The 19,111-nt window shown below is 41.7% G+C and overlaps 1 protein-coding gene across 1 annotated transcript in view; it reads right to left on the minus strand.

The window, feature by feature from the left end:
• LOC118985604 (signal-regulatory protein beta-1-like) overlaps window positions 1–5,180 on the minus strand; it is a 29,453-nt gene extending 24,273 nt beyond the window's left edge. Inside the window, exon 1 of the mRNA XM_037044291.1 lies at window positions 5,080–5,180. Within this exon, the coding sequence (XP_036900186.1) occupies window positions 5,080–5,149 (70 nt within the window). The 5' untranslated portion in view covers window positions 5,150–5,180. The remainder of the gene's footprint in view (window positions 1–5,079) is intronic.
• Window positions 5,181–19,111: the final 13,931 nt, after the last annotated feature.

Below are 19,111 nucleotides of genomic sequence, written 5' to 3' on the forward strand. Positions count from 1 at the left end.
TTCCCTCCACCTCCCAGTTTGCAGACTCCACTGGCATTTTGCAGGAGTGTCAGTGCTATGGGGTAATGAGACCTCCTGACAGACTCTGCATACCCCACCACAGGGTGGTGCTCTGAATGTGGCAACTGCAGAAGGGCTGCCATAGAGGAGGCACCGACGCACCACCAGTATTTTCTATGCTAAAAGGAATGGTCGCACCATTTTCCTGAGCTATGGCAGTGAGACCTGGTATCTGTAACTTCTCTGCAGAAACCCCAAACCTGGCAAGGATGATTCAGATTTTGGCAGATTATGGCTTCATCCACATCCAACACTAATGCTACAAGAAGAGCAACTTGAATTGAAAGTTTTGGACTTCCGGTCAAGATGGAGGCATAGGTAAACACACTTGGCCTCCTCACACAACTACAAAATGAATTACATCTAGACCTAAAAACAAGTAACACCCAGAACCCTCAGAAAAGCAAGCTGTGTGGAAGTTTGGCAACCCTGGATTTAAAGAAACCACAATCATCTAGACAGGTAGAAGGGGTAGAGATGAAGAAGAGGTGTGGAGAGGCATGGAGAGGCAGCGTGGTGCAGAGAGATTGCAACAGTGGAGCAGGTGAGCCCACATTCATGTGTGGTAGATAAAAATGGGAGGAAAGCCTGGGAGCAAGCATTCCCAGCCCCAGGCTAGACTGCACAGCCCAGGAAGATAAATCTTCATAACTTCTTCCTGTAAAAACCAGTGGGGTTGGGGAAATGCAAGAAACTGCTGGATTTTCAGGAGACGCTACTTAAAGGGCCTGCATGGACTTAGAAAGTGTGCAGACCCATACCCACTGGGATTCAGCTGGAAGGGCACCAGTCACATACAGGGAGTTAGTCAAGTGACTGGAAATAGGGTGAATGCTGGGTGAACCTCCAGGAGCCAGGCAGCAGCACTGTCCCCTCTCTGAGCCCTGCCCCCACACAGAGCCACAGAGTGGTGAAGAGGGTTGCCCCACACTGGCAACTACTTAAGGCTCTGCATCACACAATTTACAGGTGCCTTTTCTACAATAAGCCATGCTACTGAGACAGGGAGTCAAAGCAGCTCTACCTAATACACAGAAACAAACACAGGGAGGCTGCCAAATTGAGGAGGCAAAGAAATATGGCCCAGTTGAAAGAATAGAACAAAACCCCAGAAAAAGAACTAAAGGAAATGGAGATAACTAACCTATCAGATGCAGAGTTCAAAACACTGGTTGTCAGGATGTTCAAAGAAGTCATAATGAGTACCACGATAACAACCAAAAGTTCTGGGAAAAAAATGATGGTTACACTAAGAGGTATAAAGAAAAATCTTCAGGGACCCAACAGTGGAGGGGATGAAGACAAGATTCAAACCAATGATTTGGAACATAAGGAAGGAAAAAAGTATTCAATCAGAATGGTGAGAAGAAAAAGAAATTTTTAAAAAAAGGAAAATGAGAGAATAAGGAACCTCTGGGACATCTTCAAACTTACCAACATCTGAATTATAGGGATGTCAGAAGGAAAAGAGGAAGAGCAAGAAAATAATGAAAGAGAACTTTCCTAATTTGGTAAAGGAAATGGACATACAAGTCCAGGAAGCACAGAGAGTTCGTAACAAGTTAGATGCACAGAAACCGACTCCAAGACACATCATAATTAAGATGTCAAAGGTTAAAGATAAAGAGAGAATCTTAAAAGCAGCAAGAGAACAGCAGATTTACTTACAAAGGAATTCCCATAAGACTGTCAATTGATTTCTAAAACACAAAACAAAAAAACCCCAAAACCTTTGCAGGCTAGAAGGGACTGGCAAGAACTATTTGAAGTGATGAAAAGCAAGGATCTACAACCTAGATTACTCTATCCAGCAAAGCTATTGTTTAGAATGGAAGGGCAGATAAAGAGCTTCCTGGTCAAGATAAAGCTAAAGGAGTTCATCATCACCAAGCTATTATTTTATGAGATGTTAAAAGGACTTATTTAAGAAAAAGAAAATCAAAACTATGCACATTAAAATGGCAACAAACTCAGAACTGTCAACAACTGATTCTAAAAAAACCAACTAAACAAATGACCAGACGAGGAACAGAATCATAGATATGGAGATCATTTGAGGGTTACTAGCTTAGATGAGGAAGGAGGAGAATGAGGGAAGAGGTGCAGGGAATAAGAAGTGTGAATTGGTAGGCACAAAATAGACAAGGGGATGTTAATAGTACAGGAAATGGAGAAGCCAAAGAACTTATATGTATGGCCCAGGACATGAACTAAGGGGGTTGGATTGCTATAAAGGATGGGGGTACCAGACAGAGGGGGACAAAGGGGGAAAACTGAGACAACTGTACTAGCATAATCAATAAAATACATTTTAAAAGAAGTAACCAATGGTTCATAGCATTGGTTACTTTAAAAAAAGTAACTAATGTCACTAAGAGAAGGAAGTTGCTGTGGCACCACAGATAAATCCTGTGTTCTTTTCTGTTTCCCAGCTTCTCCTCAGGGAGAAAATTTGTGGGTCACCTTTGCAGAGTGTGAGCTGTTGAAACCCTCCCACTTTGCACTGTGTGTGGCCTCACAGCCTCTATCGCCACCACCTACTGCTATATGGCAGGTCTTTTGGTGCCAAGCATATCCTGGTTCAAGTTTTAAGGTCATGAAAAGGAAATTGAGAAGGGGGAAGCTGAATAGCTGAGACAAAAATAGAAGAAATGGGAATGAACATCGCAGGAGAAGTGGAGTAGATAGAGAAAGAGAAAAGAGGACTTAAAACTCTGCCATCCGTCCATCTCTAAGTCTCATATTTATATCCCTGTTCAGGCCTTTCCTCTGAACCTTGGACTGTATGTCTAAGTGTCCACTCACATTTTCTTTGGATGAAAACACACATCTCACAGTTAACATGTCCAAAGTGAACTCCTGAATTCCCCCCCCCCCCACAGCTCTCTCTATCTCACCTGAGCACCATTATTCTCAGATGCTCAGGTCACCAACATGTGGAGTCTTGCTCTCCCACCCAAATCCTGTGCATCAGAAATCCTGCGGCTCCAGTTTCGCATGCACCCAAGTCTCTGTCTTCCCCGTCTCCACTGGCTACTGTGCTGGTACAAGTCACTTCTTTCTGTTTGTGTGAATGTTCCACCTGCTTCTATGTCCTGCTGTCTTCTATTCCCAACTAAATGCTATGATATTTTAAACCTTATGTCACATTATGTTACTCCTTTCTTCAAAACCTTGCCATGGAAACATTTTTTTTTCACACAGAAAAAATACAGATTAACAGCACAAAAAATCTACTGCTGTGGACTTCGCACATGCTGTTCCCTGACAGGAAGGCTCTTCCCCCAGATAATTCCCCCCGCAAACTTCTTTTGATGTTGGCTCGAAATTCCCTTTCTCAGTGATGCCCACCCACACTGTCTAACATACATCCCAACTTCCAGATTCCCCAGTTCTCCTACTTAGCACTTTCATTTTATCCTGACAATGATCACTTTCTAACATTCTATATAATGTATTTTGTCTATTGTTTACTGTCATTTCCTCACTGGCACATAAGCTCCATGAAGGCAGCTACTTGGTCTCTTTTATTCACCGATACAGCCCAAGTTCCTATCATGTTTTGGTACATTGTATATATCCAATAAATATTTATTGTATGTGTGAATTAGCCCGTTGAACTTCTCTGTGAACCTCTGAAGCTTATTTTAAGTGGGCAAATTGGTGGAAATGATGTCAGACACTGAGTTTCCCAACTAGATGACCTGGTGAAAACAAACGTATCCTGTCCATGTGCAGGAAGTGGAAGAACCGAGAAGCAGAAAACCACAAACCCTCTCCCCCAACACCCACCCTTTCTCACACTGTTTGGCACAAATGGTAGAAATCTCGTAAGACAGATGTGAGGTAATGATAAAATTTATGAATCTAGGATCAGGCTGTTTGAGTTCAAATAATAGCTCTACCATTTACCACTGAGTGACCTGGAACCTCTCTGTGTTTTTTTCCTCTTCTGTGATTAGGGGTGAGAAGGGAATCGCCTTGGACATAATGACCACATGAGGTAAAGAGATAAGAATTTCTACCAGTATCTGTACATGGTGAGTGAAATTGACAGGTTATTACTCATTTTACTTCCTGGGGCTGGGTGCTTCAACTGACATTACAGGACATAGGCATAGGTAGACACAGATATGTGTAGAGGTCATACAGGGAGGATTCTCTGTATCTTTTATTTCCTATTTTCCCTCTTCACCCTCATCCATCATGGAAGAGGGCCACCAAGATCATAATGCACAAAACCCTACTCATTTTACTCAGAGAGAAGTTTTCTTGTCTTGAAAGTTTGAGGGAGGGTAAGGAGCGCATTTAGAGAAGTAAAGGAGAGAGGGTGTCCAAGAGACAGAGGGAACTAACCATGTCTTCAATCATTGCATATAGATTAAGAGGATTTGAAGAGAACAATTGGAGAGTCTTTTAAAAAATCCCACGTGTGGGTGTGTGCACACTCCCTCAAACCCCCTTGCACACATACACAATACAAGCACTGCAAATATATATGTGGAATGATGGGAGATAACTATTTTTTGATTTACTTCTCTGTGTTTTCTAATTTTTCCACAGTCATCCTCTACTGAGAAGCCATATCTCATGGTTAAAAGAATGAGCTCTGGATCTGCTTGTCCTGAACTTGAATCTCGCTGAAATTCTGCCTTGCATAGGTGACACTGGACTAGTTAATCTCTCTACCTCAGTTTCTTTATCTGCAAATCAGGGGTGATAGTCACAGTTCTCACACAGGGATGTTGTGACTATTAGAGTGTTTAATACCCATAAAACTGTTGCTGTTATGGTCTGAAGCACATTCCACTTTGATGCCTTTGGTACCCAGGTTCAGGTGATGGACTCACATAAAAAACAATTAGGTCCCTGATTTCAAGGTCTCAGATATCAGTTTGTTGTTGGCCCTCTGTGATGGCACTGGGTGATGCTCCCTGTTTTCCTGGAGGCTCTAGATTTTCAGAAGCAAAAAAATGTCCAGGGGGAGAATGAGGAAAATCTATCCCAATGAGAGCTCACCTGTGAAGCCCAGCAGCAGAGTCAGCAGCAGGCAAGGAGGAGGGTGGGGCCGGGAGGCAGGGACGGGCATCCTGGAGGCCTGAGGAGACTGCTCTGTCCTAATGTGTGCTGGGAGAGCCCGGACTCTGCTCTGTGAGAGGAGAGAGGCCCCACCTCCTGTGATACAAGAGGAAGTGCTCAGGCTGGGGTGCAATGGCTGGGAGACAGTAGCCCACTTCTAGATTCAAGATAGTTTCTGCTTCTAGGTTGTGACATAGAATCAGGCAGAGAAGACAAATATAGAGTGAGGAAATACTCATCTTAGTTTTTAGCCACAGGCTGAGGAGTTACTCATGTTTGTTCTCAGAGACACTTGGACAGGCCCGCAGGAAGTAATGCTTCCCCTGCTTGGGGCCTCTGCTCTGTGCTCAGCCCCTCACCCCATCTGACATCTTCGTGGTGATGCTCAGGAGGAGAAGGGTCTGCAGCTATGGGCTGTGTCCCAAACTTTGAGCAGCTGGCATGTGGCCTCATTCTCACCAGCCTCACCAGGGACTACTCAGAGGGAGGGAGAAAGAGGGTTCACCAGAGCCTGGTCAACGTTGGGATGGGAGCAGTTCTCCTCCTAAATGAGTCCATATTCTACCCTTTATTGATGGAACTGGTGAAACTGAATGCAAATGCCCAGTGTGGTGGCGACCTCACAGCTTGTATGTGCTTCCATGCAACAATACAAATCATTTCCGCACACATTTCAGGACAATACGTGTACTATATGATCCAATTTATACTCCCAGGCATTTGTCTCTGAAAAATGCAACTAATGTTCACATAAAAAGCAGTGAGCAAAATGAAATCCTAATGTCAGAAATGAAGAAGTGCATAGAAGTACAATATATGAGACATGGGAGTAAAATCTAAATAATCAGTTAACAGTTGAAAATGATTGTCCTTGGAGGTGGGAAATGGTAGGAGGGGAAAGGGACACCAGTTTTCCTAAGTAAAACTTGTAAAACTATTTCACACTTAAAACACAAAAAAGATAAAAATGAATTCTGGATAATTAATGTTGTAACTGTTGCAAATAAAAACAAAATCCATACTGTTAATGGTGTTAAGTGGATCTGAATAATGATCAAAATCAATTACCATGCTAAACAGCAGCCAAAAACCATGGAAAATAGTGATTATAAGTTTAAAAATTTCATGAACTAGGAAGTCTTAAAGTTAGTTCTAATTAGAGATGCATAAGAACATTGTGGAAAAGAGCATGTGAAATTGTAAACTTAAAGTCATAAAAGAAAACCTGCAAACTGGTCTACTATGTCCATGAATTGGGAAACTCAATATTGAAAAGATATCAGTTTGCCTGAGTTAATATACAAGTTCAGTGACATACAATAATAATTCTAATGTTTTTTCATGAAACATGACAAAGTCACTCTAAAATGCTATTGGACCAAGAATATTACACCATGATGGACAACAAGAAAAGATGGGAAGATTCATCAAAAAGAGACATGAAAACTGATTAGAAAGCCAATCTAATTAAGACAGAGTAGTTCTGACAAGAGACAAGTAGCTCAGTGGGGCAGAGAGCTCATACAAAGAACCACGTATTGAGAGAAACCTGACGTAGGGCAAAGATGGCCGTGTGGACCAGTGAGTGCTGGGTCGTTTATCCTCTCGGAATAAATAGTGACCCACGTCACTTGTAACATACACATACATGCATACACATGTGCACACACCAGTAAAATATACTTAAATCAAAAGCATAAATATGGCCTGGCTGGTATAGCTCAGTGGATTGAGCACGGGCCTGCGAACCACACGATCGCAGTTTGATTCCCAGTCAGGGCACATGCCTGGGTTGCGGGCCAGTTCCTGGCAGGGGACACACCAGAGGCAACCGTACATTGATATTTCTCTCTCTCTCTCTCCTTCCTTTCCCCTCTAAAGATAAATAAATAAAATCTAGGGAAAAAAAGCATAAATGTGATCTGAAAGGCATAAATTGTAAGAGCAAAAGTTGATCAGACATTGCAAACCATTTTTGGTGAATCAAAAGCTCCCAAATGCCCCCGACCTGCGTCTGTGCAGCCCACACTAGGGGAACAGGAGGGACTCTCCCATACGCGCCACAGAGCGAAAATCAAAGTGCTTGTTGCACAACATTAGGTGGAGGTTTAATACAATACCAATTGTAGCACGTCTTACAACAGAAAACTATAGAGCATGGAAAATTAATAACATGGAGCTACATATATCAACACTGTTAGAATACACAAAAGAGTATTAAGCATAAAAAGTTCCAGAATGTGGGACTTCCGCCAAGATGGAGGCATAGGTGGAAACACTGTGCCTTCTCCCACAGCCAAGTTTGAATACAACAAAGGTTTGGAGAACAAAGACATAGCCAAAGAACAGAAAATTGAATTATATGGAAGTCCGACTACAATTAACCCTTCAACCAGGATGGTAAGAGGGGCGGAGTCAGCAGCAGAGCAGGGTCGAGCAGAACAGATCCCCCCGACCTAGGCCCGCAAGTGGCCCAGACCCAGTCAGGGTGTGGGGCAGACTGACCAAGGTCGCACATTCGCGTACAGTGAGACGGACCACGCAGGCCCCAGGAGGCGAGGGCTGATGGCGGTGGCACACTCGCATGCAGTGGGATGAAATGCGCGGGTCCCGGTGACGGTGGCAGCTGCGGCACCTGTGGTGGCAGCGGTGGGAGGCGCAGACGGGACCACCAGTGCTCCTCTTTGACCCCGCCCCCACATACAGCATGACAACCCAGCAACTGAGTTGCCCTGCTTTGGTGAACACCTAGGGCTCCGATCCTGATACTTAACAGGCACGAACAGGCCAAAAAATGGCTCAAGAAGAACTCAAAGCCCCAGAGCCCATAACTCTAAGTGACCAAGAGATTGCCAGCCTCTCAGATGCACAGTTCAGAATACTGGTCATCAGGATGCTCACAGAACTGGTTGATTATAGTCACAAATTAGAGGAACATATGAAGGCTAAACTAATTGAAATGAAGGGAGATGCAAGGAAACCAATAGTGATGGAAAGGAAACTGGGACTCAAATCAATGGAATGGACCAGAAGGAAGAACGAAACATCCAACCAGAAAAGAATGAAGAAACAAGAATTCAAAAAAATGAAAAGAGGCTTAGGAACCTCCAGGACATCTTTAAACGTTCCAACATCCGAATTATAGGGGTACCAGAAGGGGGAAAGAAACAGCCACGAGTGGAAAACTTATTTGAACAAATAATAAAGGAGAACTTCCCCAGTCTGGCAAAGGAAATAGACTTCCAGGAAATCCAGGAAGCTCAGAGAGTCCCAAAGAAGTTGGACCCAAGAAGGAACACACCAAGGCACATCATAATTACATTAGCCAAGACTAAAATGAAGGAGAGAATCCTAGAAGCAGCAAGGGATAAGGGGACAGTCACCTACAAAGGAGTACCCATCAGACTGTCAGCGGATTTCTCAAAAGAGACCTTACAGGCAAGAAGGGGCTGGAAAGAAGTATTCCAAGTCATGAAATCCAAAGACCTACAGCCAAGATTGCTTTATCCAGCAAAACTTTCATTTAGAATGGAAGGACAGATAAAGTGCTTCTCAGATAAGGTCAAGTTCAAGGAGTTCATCATCACCAAGCCCTTATTATATGAAATGCTAAAGGGACTTATATAGGAAAAAGAAGATGAAAAATATGAACAGTGAAAGGACAGCAAACTCACAGTTATTAACAACCACACCTAAAACAAAAGCAAACCAAGAGGACAGCTAGATCAGGAGTGGAACCATAGAAATGAAGAACACCTGGAGGGTTAGCAAGAGGGGAGTGGGAGGAGGAGAAGGGGGGAGAAGGCACAGAAAATAGCATAGACAGTAGGTAGAAAATAGATAGGGGGAAGGGCAAGAATAGTAGGGGAAATATAGAATCTAAAGAACTTGAGACAGGTGGTTATAAACTAAGGGGGGGAGAATGGTTGGGGAGGGAGTGTGGGGGTGGAGGGGAATGAAGGGGGGAATAGAACAACTGTAATGGTATAATCAATTAAAAAATACATATATAAAGTTCCAGAATGTTAGCACAGTATAATAGCATTTAAATAAAACTTAAAACCTGCAAAGTGATATTAGGTATTGCTTAAGGATTTACGCCTATGTTGTAAAAGTATAAAATCTTGCCAGAAATGATAACAGGCCCCCACTGGGGATCTGGCCCACAACCCAGGAATATGCCCCGACTGGGAATCAAACATGTGACCCTTCAGTTCACAGCCTGTGTTCAATACACTGAGCTACACCAGCCAGGGCTAGATTCAGCTTTTGATAGTTGTGAGTTTGTTGCCATTTTAATGTGCATAGTTTTGATCTTTTTCTTTTTCTTAAATAAGTCCCTTTAACATGTCATACAATAATGGCTTGGTGATGATGAACTCCTTTAGTTTTACCTTGTCTGGGAAGCACTTTATCTGCCTTTCCATTCTAAATGATAGCTTTTCTAGATAGAGTAATCTATGTTGTAGGTCCTTGCTCTTCACCACTTCAAATATTTCTTGCTTGTCCCATCTAGCCTGTAAAGATTTTTGGAGAAATCAGCTGACAGTCTTATGGGAACACCTTGTAGTTAACTCTGTGTTCTTCTCTTGCTGCCTTTAAGGTCTCTCTTTATCTTTAACCTTTGGCATTTTAATCATGATGTGTTTTGATGTGGTCCTCTTTGGGTCCAACTTGTTTGGGACTCTCTGTGCTTCCTGGAAATGTATGTCTATTTCCTTCACCAAATTAGGGAAGTTTTCTTTCAGTATTTTTTCAAAGTTTTCAATTTCTTGCTCTTCTTCTTCTTCTGGCACCCCTATGATTTGGATGTTGGTATGTTTGGAGATTTCCCAGAGGCTTCTTAGTCTATCCTCACTTTTGTATTCTTTTTTCTTCTTGCTATTCTGATTGAATGCTTTTTTTCTTCCTTATGTTCCAAATCATTGATCTGATTCTCAGCTTCATCCCTTCCACTGTTGGTTCCTCATAGATTTTTCTTTATTTCACTTAATGTAAACTTCATTTCTGCCTGGGTCTTTTTTATTCTGTTTCTGTACTCAATGAGTTCTTTGATCATCTGGCTAACCAGTGTTTGGAACTCTACATGTGATAGGTTGGTTACCTCCATTTCATTTAATTCATTTTCTGGAGTTTTGCTCTGTTCTTTCATTTGGGCCATAGTTCTTTGTCTCCTCAATTTGGCAGCTCCCTGTGCTTGTTTCTGTGTATTAGGTAGAGCTGATTTGATTTCCTCTCTCAGTAGTGTGGCCTATTGTAGAAAAGTCACCTGTAAGTTGTGTGGGGCAGAGCCTTAGGTACTCACCAGAGCAGAGTCACCTGTTTTCCTGCTTTGTGGCTCTGTGTGAGAAGGGCATGGAGAAGAGACAATGCTGCTGCCTGGCTTCTGGAAGTTTGCCCTGGAGGAAGCTGTCTCCCCACACTCACCCTTTCTCCAGTCACTTCGCTTTCTTCCTGCATTTCACTTGTGACCTCCCAGCTGTTTCCCTGGTGCTAAAGACTGGAATGGGTGGGTCTGCATAAGTGCAATGTCCATGTGTGCCCTTTAAAAGGTGTCTCCTAAGATCCAGCCATTTCTTCTGCCTCCCCAGGTCCCACTGGTTTTTACAGTCAGAAGTTATGGGGCTGTATCTTCTCGGAGCCGGGACCATGCGCTGCTGGTTGGTCTGATTTTGGGTTGGGATCCATTGCTCCTGAGATATCTCTCCTGCTTTTTACCCACCACACACGAATGTCGGACCATCCATTCTGTTGCCTTCCATGCCACTCCATGGCTCTGCACTTCTCTGCCTCTCTTCACATCCCTGCCCCTCCCACCCGTCTGGATGAATGTGGCTTCTTTAAGTCCTTGGTTATCAGACTTTAATACAGTTCAATTTTCTGATGGTCCTGGGTGATATTTGTTTTGCAATCTAGTTGTAATTTTTCTCTGTAGTTGTGTGAGGAGGCAAAGCGTGTTTATCTATGCCTCCATCTTGATTTATCTATTTATCAAAGCATCTTTATCTATGCCTCCTGTTTCTTGTATCTTGTATCTTCTTCAATAAATGTCTCTTTCTTAATACTACATGAGTGGATACTTCCTGTACAGATCATATCTATCACATGTTCTTTATGCATTTACCCACTGATGGACACTTACGTTACTTCTTATACTTGTATATTATAAGTAATGTTGCAATGATTGTGGTGGTTCAGACATCACTTCCAGATAGTGACGGTCTTTCACTTGGATGCAGACCCAGAAGTAGAATTGCTGGGTTATATAGCAGAGTATTAATTTTTAATGATCCTCCATATTGTTTTCCATAGTAGCTGCACCAGACTTAACTAGATGAGTTTCACATCCTTTCTTGAGTTTCCTGATCCTTTCTCCTGCTTTGTTTAATCTGCTGCTGACTTCTTCTATTGAATTTTTCAGTTCAGTGATTATATTCTTCATCTCTGTGATTTCTGCTCAGTACTTTCTTATATTTTTTATTTCTTTGTTGAAATCATTACATTGTGCATGCACTGTTCTCCTGCACAAGTGAGCATCTTTATCAGCATTTTCAAAAAACCTCTATCAGTTAAAGGTGAGATCATATGGTATTTGTCCCTCACCGCCTGGCTTATTTCACTTAGCATAATGCTCTCCAGTTCCATTCATGCTGTCATAATCAACAAAAGAAAAAAGCAAATGAAATATAACCAGAGACACTGAAATTAAGAACAATCTAATAACAGCCAGAAGGGTGGGGGGAGGGGACTGTGGGGAGAAGGGTTTTCAGGAACTACTGTAAAGGACACATAGAAGAAACCAAGAAGGAGGGTGGAAGCAAGGGAGGGAGGTGGGTTTGGATGGGGTGGGGGGAAGTGGTGGGGAGAAAATGGAGATAACTGTAATTGAGCAACAATAAAGTAATTTATGAAAAAAATCCCCAAACCCTCTATCAGGTAAACCACTTATCTCCATTTCATGTAGACATATTTTAGGAGTTTCATCTTATTCTTTTGTCTGATACATATTCTTCTTTTTAAAAAATTTTCCTTGACTCTCTGTGTTGCTTTCTGTGCATTAGATAAAAGAGGCACCTCTTCCAGTCTTGAGGGAGAGGTCTTTTGCAGAAATGAAACTTATAATTCATCCCTGTTCTAGCACTTTGTGATTGTGCAAGCTGCCTTCTGTGTTCTTAGTGGATCCCAATCCTTCAGTGTCCTAAGAAGAGGATCTGAGTCAAAGCCTAGTTGCTGCCTGATTGGAAGCTAAATCCTCAGGCAGCAGCTATTAAAGTATTTGTGTAGACTATCGTCATGAAAAGACTGGGAGACAGTTGTTTCAACTGCAGCCTCTGAGCTAAGCCTCTGGGGAACAGCCAGGTAAGAACTGTTCTTTTTTGTTTTCTACAGTCCTGTGGGACCCACTAATACAAGTCCCATGGCCACCAAGCCAGGTGATCAGAGGGTGCATCCTCTGAGCAGCAGCTACAAGAGCCAAGGTACCAGATATGTGCACAAGTTCATGGGGACACCAGTGCAGCAGAGGGAGAATGTGCAGACGATACTCCCCCCGCCCCCCTGGTGTCTGGAGAGGACAGTTGGCATCTAGCGTGGATGGTCTCAGACAAGTTGACAGTCTGACGGAGAGCAGTGTCCCCTTTAGGGTGTTGCGGGCCACCTCATAGATGATCTAGGAGAAATCATCCCCTGGGGCCAACCACATTGAGGCTGTGATAGAGATGCTGTACAATGGGCTGTCTTCCTCTGGGTCCACGGAGGTCTGGGAGGCTGGAAGCTCATTCCCATCTTTGAACCATCTCAGGATGATGCTCCTGGGGGAGAAGCCGTGGGACTCGAAGGTGAAGCTCACTGTCTGCCCAGGTGGGCCCTCCCTGGTGGGCTGATGCCACGGGGGGAGAGGGTGGGGCTGTAAAAGAGCACAATGAACCGTGAAAATGGCTGTGATTATCAACCCTAATGATAAGCATGTGACACAGTTAAGAACTTTTTAATATATTGTTTTTTATGCTTTTAATAATGCTGAGAGGGCATGTCATTATCCTCAAATTATAGATGAGGACACTCAGGTCCCCAGAAGTGGACCCTGAGTGATGGGGCAGGGCTGAGAACAATTCCAGGCCCAAGTTCAAAGTCCACCTTCTTTCCTCCCCAGGCAATTTCTCACCCATCTGGACACAGGCACAAAATTGCTGAGTGATCTCACTCTTTTTATTAACTGATTCTAGCTGGCATCTTCTGAAAACCTTCCAAACTTCAGAGAAAATGTTACAGAAGTACATGCAGGGGAAGCAGTGGGTAGTGGGACCCCCGTGATAGGGGAACTAGGCTGGCAGCCGAGGAGAGGTGAGGCCAGGGCTCATTTTTGTCCCACTCTGTGAGGTGTGAGAGCAGGCATTTTCCTTCCTAGGACAGCAGATGAGGGTTAAACCAGGCAATGGAAGCACTTTTTTTTTTTAGCAAAATGAAAGAAGCTTTACAAAAATAATTAAACACAGATCCATCTTGAATCCAGACTTACTTTCCATCCAGAGCTCTCCCTTCAGGTATTTTTGATTTACTAAGTAGTTTTCTTCCACCCTACACACTGGCAGCAGGGCCTATCTGATCGGTGCCAATCCTGATTTGAAAGAACAGGCAGAGATGGGATGTTTTTCTGAATCTGAGTTTTTCACTTGGGTCAGTTTTGGTTTGACAAAGGTCACTTAGGGCTAAGAATGCCAAAGGTTGTTAGTTTTCTAATTGTTATTAAATGAGAAGAGACCCAGACACAGGCTGACGAGGCAGGCAGGGCTCTTCCAGGGTCCTGAAAGCATCCACTCACCAGTGAATAAAAAGTGAGTGACTCTCTCAGTGGAAAGATTCTGTAGGGTGTATCAAAATCGTTAATGGTTACCTAACACTTTCTCTAACAGCAGGCAGATAGTGAATATTCACCAGTGTGTGCATTTGCAAATATCTAACTTGCTTCGTAAGACTCATCAAAGATTTTGAGGATAGAGTTAAGAGGGTGTCACTTGACTAAATCAAGTCATACAAACCCTAGAAGCCTGGATATTATTGGAGGGATGAGGTACTGGGATCAGTTACCATAGGTTGAGAGGCTCTTGGTGTCCTGATATTGGACTGTGTCCTTCATTGAGTTGCTCACCCTCCCACCGCCCTGCTGGCTGGACCTGGTGGACTTGCTTATGGCAGGAGGCTGAGAGGGGAACCCTGCTGGCCAAGGTCACGCGGGGAGCAAAGGGTAGAGCTCATCTCACTGCACTCGGGTTAATTTCAGCATCTCTGTTCTTTATCCTTGAGCCGCAGTGTCTGTTTCTGCACTAAGTCGATCAAAACACCTCCCTGGTAAGAGCAGTGAGGATGTATGTAAAATACAGAGCCTGGTATATGGAAGGAGCTTAATAAATAACATCTATGATTACTATTATAACATTTGGTGTTCACTAGTTCCGGAACTACATATTTGTTCTTTAGTCTGTAAGAAGGCAAAACAAAGGCAGAGCAGAAACAAACCAAGAAAAGTTTCAAATCCTGCTGTCTGCAGCTGCTGTGCAAAAACCCAGATGAAACCCTGTGGATGGCAAGGCCCCAAGGATGTACACTGGGGAAAGGACAGTCACTTCCTTAAAAGTGTTCGTGGAATAAGGGCAGGTACAAAGTAGATACCCCATGAATGTAAAGAAAGAGATTCCTCTATGCCTTTAGTTTAAGGAAAGAACTGGATTTTTCTTCTTATTTATACATAATTACATACCATAAAACTGAGCCCTTTACGATGTATAACTTAATGGGTATTTTTATATTCAAAGTTTTATAAAATTGTCACCTTCAAACAAAATCCCGTAACTTCTACTACATCCCACATCCATCCTATGGAAATTACTAATGTAGTTTCTGTCTCCACGTGTGTCCCTATTCTGGACATTTCATATAAATGTAAAGTGACATCTCATGGTTTTGGTTTGCATTCTCTAATGACAAATGATTGTAAGCATTTTTCTTTTATTTTTGGTCCATTAATATATCTTGTTTTGAGAAATATCTATTCATTTGCTATATATGCATTTAAATTAGGTTATTTGTCTTTTTTGGATTGCTTTAAGTATTCTTTGTTTAGGACAAATATTCTATTATCAGCTACATGATTTGCAAAAATTTCCCCCTGTGTTGTACATTATCTTTCCACTTTCTTGACAGTGTCTTTTGATACCCAGGTTTTAAATTTTAATAAAACTTTAATTTATGAAGGGTTCTTTGAACTTTTATGTAATACCTAAAAATGCTAACAAGAATTAAATAAAAATTATATTTAAAAAAATGCATTGCCTGACCCAATGTCTGGATGATTTATGAGGTCTGTCCAGAAAGTATTCAGCCATGCAGTATTAAAAATAGAGACATTTACTGAAGAAAATATAATATACAAGAAACATTGTACATAGGACAATGATGCCTCAGTCCCCTTCAATGTAGGCACCTCACACAGTTCTCCAAATTGCCATTAGCTGCTCCGTCATATTCTCCTGAATTATACTGACATTCAGAAATCTCTCCCCTTTCAAAGGTGATGGGAAAACCAAGAAGTCACAGGGCACCAAATGTGGGCTGTAGTGGGGCTGAGTCACCTGGGTGATTTGATGTTTCACCAAAAAACTCTGCCCAAGATGTGATGCACAAGCTGACATGTTGTCATGATGGAGCTGCCAATCACCAGTTGCCCATAGCTGCAGCCTTTGGAATCATTAAAATAATTTCTGTGGAGGAATGTTCAAGGTTAACACAAAATTTGATGCAGATTCATTGCTCTACTGGCTGAGTTATTTTGAATGTGCCGGCAACACAGTACATGTGCTCACTCAGTGGTGTCTACTGCCCCCAATGACTAGTATAGTGAAGTCATCATTGTTCACAGGTGCACATTCCTGTCTATTCTCTTTGGCTGCCAGGTTACATTAATGCCATGCAAACTGTTCTCATTATGTTAACAATGGCTGGACTTTTTCTGGACAGACCTCATATATCTATGTTTTCTTCTAAATATTGGGTTGGCCAAAATGCCCATTTTTTTCTGTAAGGTGGCTCTAGTAGTGCTTAGCTGTCTTTAACTTCATTTGAAACAATTTCATTAGATTGTATTGTGATATATGTCATCATCATGCATTTTTTTAAAAAGCTCATCAAAATTTGTGAATTTTTGTGTGGCCATTTTAATATTGAGGATGGGAGAAAATATGCAACATTTTGGCATATTATGCTTTGTGATTTTAAGAAAGGTGAAAATGCAGCTGAAATGCAGAAAAAGATTTGTGCAGTGTATAGAGAAGGTGCTGTGACTGACTGAACATGTAAAAAGTGGTTTGTGAGGTTTCATGCAGAGATTTTTTGCGCATATTTATTTTTATTTTTTAAATATATTTTATTGATTATGCTATTACAGTTGTCCCATTTCCCCCCTTTATTCTTCTCCACCCTGTGTACCCCCTCTCATCCACATTGCCCTCCTTTAGTTCCTGTCTGTGGGTTGTACATATAAATTCTTTAGCTTCTACATTTCCCATACTGTTCTTACCCTCCCCCTGTCTATTTTCTACCTACCATCTATGCTACTTATTCTCTGAACCTTTTCCCCCCCTCTCCCCACCGCCCACTGATAACCCTCCATGTGATCTCTATTTCTGTGGTTCTGTTCCTGTTCTAGTTGTTTTAGTTTGTTTTTGTTTTTGTTCTAGATTCTGTTGTTAATAACTGTGAGTCTGTTGTCATTTTACTGTTCATATTTTTTATCTTGTTTTTCTTAGATAAGTCCCTTTAACATTTCACATAATAATAGCTTGGTGATGATGAACTCCTTTAACTTGACCTTATATGAGAAGCACTTTATCTGCCCTTTCATTCTAAATGAAAGCTTTGCTGGATAGAGCAATCTTGGATGTAGGTCCCTGCTTTTCATGACTTCCAATACTTCTTTGAAAGCAACTGGGAGGCTGATGTGGCCATGGGTGAAAATGAGTTTGACACCGTGTTCTAAAGGGTATGTATATTTTACATGGCTTATTATTCATACCTGACAGAACCTCAGTAAGTAGAAAACAGAGAAAAGAGTTAAACAACAACAAAAAGGGGTAAAAATAGTCTCTCTAGTTACTTGTGTGCAAATATAAAGTGAATTTGAAATTGTGTTATGCTAGTATGCAGAAGTTAATGACAAATTATGCTCCTTCAAACGTTTATCTTGAAAATATTTGAGTTTATCAATCCACTNCGTTGTTAGTAACTGTGAGTCTGTTGTCATTTTACTGTTCATATTTTTTATCTTGTTTTTCTTAGATAAGTCCCTTTAACATTTCACATAATAATGGCTTGGTGATGATGAACTCCTTTAACTTGACCTTATATGAGAAGCACTTTATCTGCCCTTCCATTCTAAATGTAAGCTTTGCTGGATAGAGCAATCTTGGATGTAGGTCTCTGCCTTTCATGACTTCCAATACTTCTTTGAAAGCAACTGGGAGGCTGATGTGGCCACGGGTGAAAATGAGTTTGACACCGTGTTCTAAAGGGTATGTATATTTTACATGGCTTATTATTCATACCTGACAGAACCTCAGTAAGTAGAAAACAGAGAAAAGAGTTAAACAACAACAAAAAGGGGTAAAAATAGTCTCTCTAGTTACTTGTGTGCAAATATAAAGTGAATTTGAAATTGTGTTATGCTAGTATGCAGAAGTTAATGACAAATTATGCTCCTTCAAACGTTTATCTTGAAAATATTTGAGTTTATCAATCCACTCGTGTCAAATACATAATGAATAATACAATTTATATCTACTTCATAAAAGTCATTGAAGTATTTATTTCAAATGGATGGTGACCTAAATGATCACATGCTTCATCCCTTTAGGTCTTGTCCTCATAAAGTCTCTTCAGCTGAGCTCAGGACTGAGCACCAGGTGACCAGGGACCAAGAATGGAAATGATGTTCTGATAGACGTGGGTATATGATGGTATATTTCACACAGGTGGAGTTTTGAATTTCACATTCAAGTTTTCATTCCTCATGTGTAGAACTGCACTCCTTGCTTAACTGCTTAAATTAAATTCTAATTGCAAGAGACCTCCACTGCAATTTGCTATGGATGTCCAGGTTTCCAGACTCCGGAGCTGGAGTCCAGTTGGCTTCTCAGCCAAGATGCAGGCATGTCCACCACTTCCCAAAAGCAGTTTTCAGTAAAACCATTTTCTGCTGGTTAAAACAAAGACATTTTAGCTCTCAACATAAGTGGCCAAGGAACTCTAAATTTTACATGAAACGATTTGAAACATCAATTTAAAATGGGCAGGGAGTAGCTTGTCTCACAGGGCACAAAAGAAAAAATGCAACACCAAAAAAACCAAACAATACAATTAAAAAATGGGCAAAGGACCTGAAGAGACACTTCTCCGAAGAGGACATATAGATGGCTCAACATCACTAATCATCAGAGAAATGCACATTAAAACCACAATGAAATATCAGCTCATAGCAGTCAGAATGGCCATCATCAATAAATCAACAACAAGTGCTGGTGAGGACATGGAGAAAGGGGAACGCTTTTGCGCTGTTGGTGGGCATGCAGACTGGTGCAGCCACTGTAGAAAGCAGTATGGAGATACTTCAAAAAATTGAAAATGGGTCTGCCTTTTGACCCTGTGATCCCACTTCTCGGAGTATATCCAAAGAAACTCAAAACATTAATTTGAAAGAACATAAACACCCTGTATTCACTGCAGTGTTATTTACAATCACCAAGACAGGGAAATAGCCCAAGTGTCCACTGGTAGATGAGTGGATAAAGCAACTATGGGACACTCGCACATTGAAATTCTACCTGGCTGTAAAAAAGATGAAAAATTAACCCTTTGCAAACAATATGGATGGACCTGGAGAACATTATGCTAAGTGAAACAAGCCACTCAGAGAAAGACAAAT

The sequence above is a fragment of the Sturnira hondurensis genome, unplaced genomic scaffold, assembly GCF_014824575.4.
Source record: "Sturnira hondurensis isolate 20B ecotype Veracruz unplaced genomic scaffold, ASM1482457v3 Scaffold0004136, whole genome shotgun sequence".
NCBI classification, from domain to species: domain Eukaryota; kingdom Metazoa; phylum Chordata; class Mammalia; order Chiroptera; family Phyllostomidae; genus Sturnira; species Sturnira hondurensis.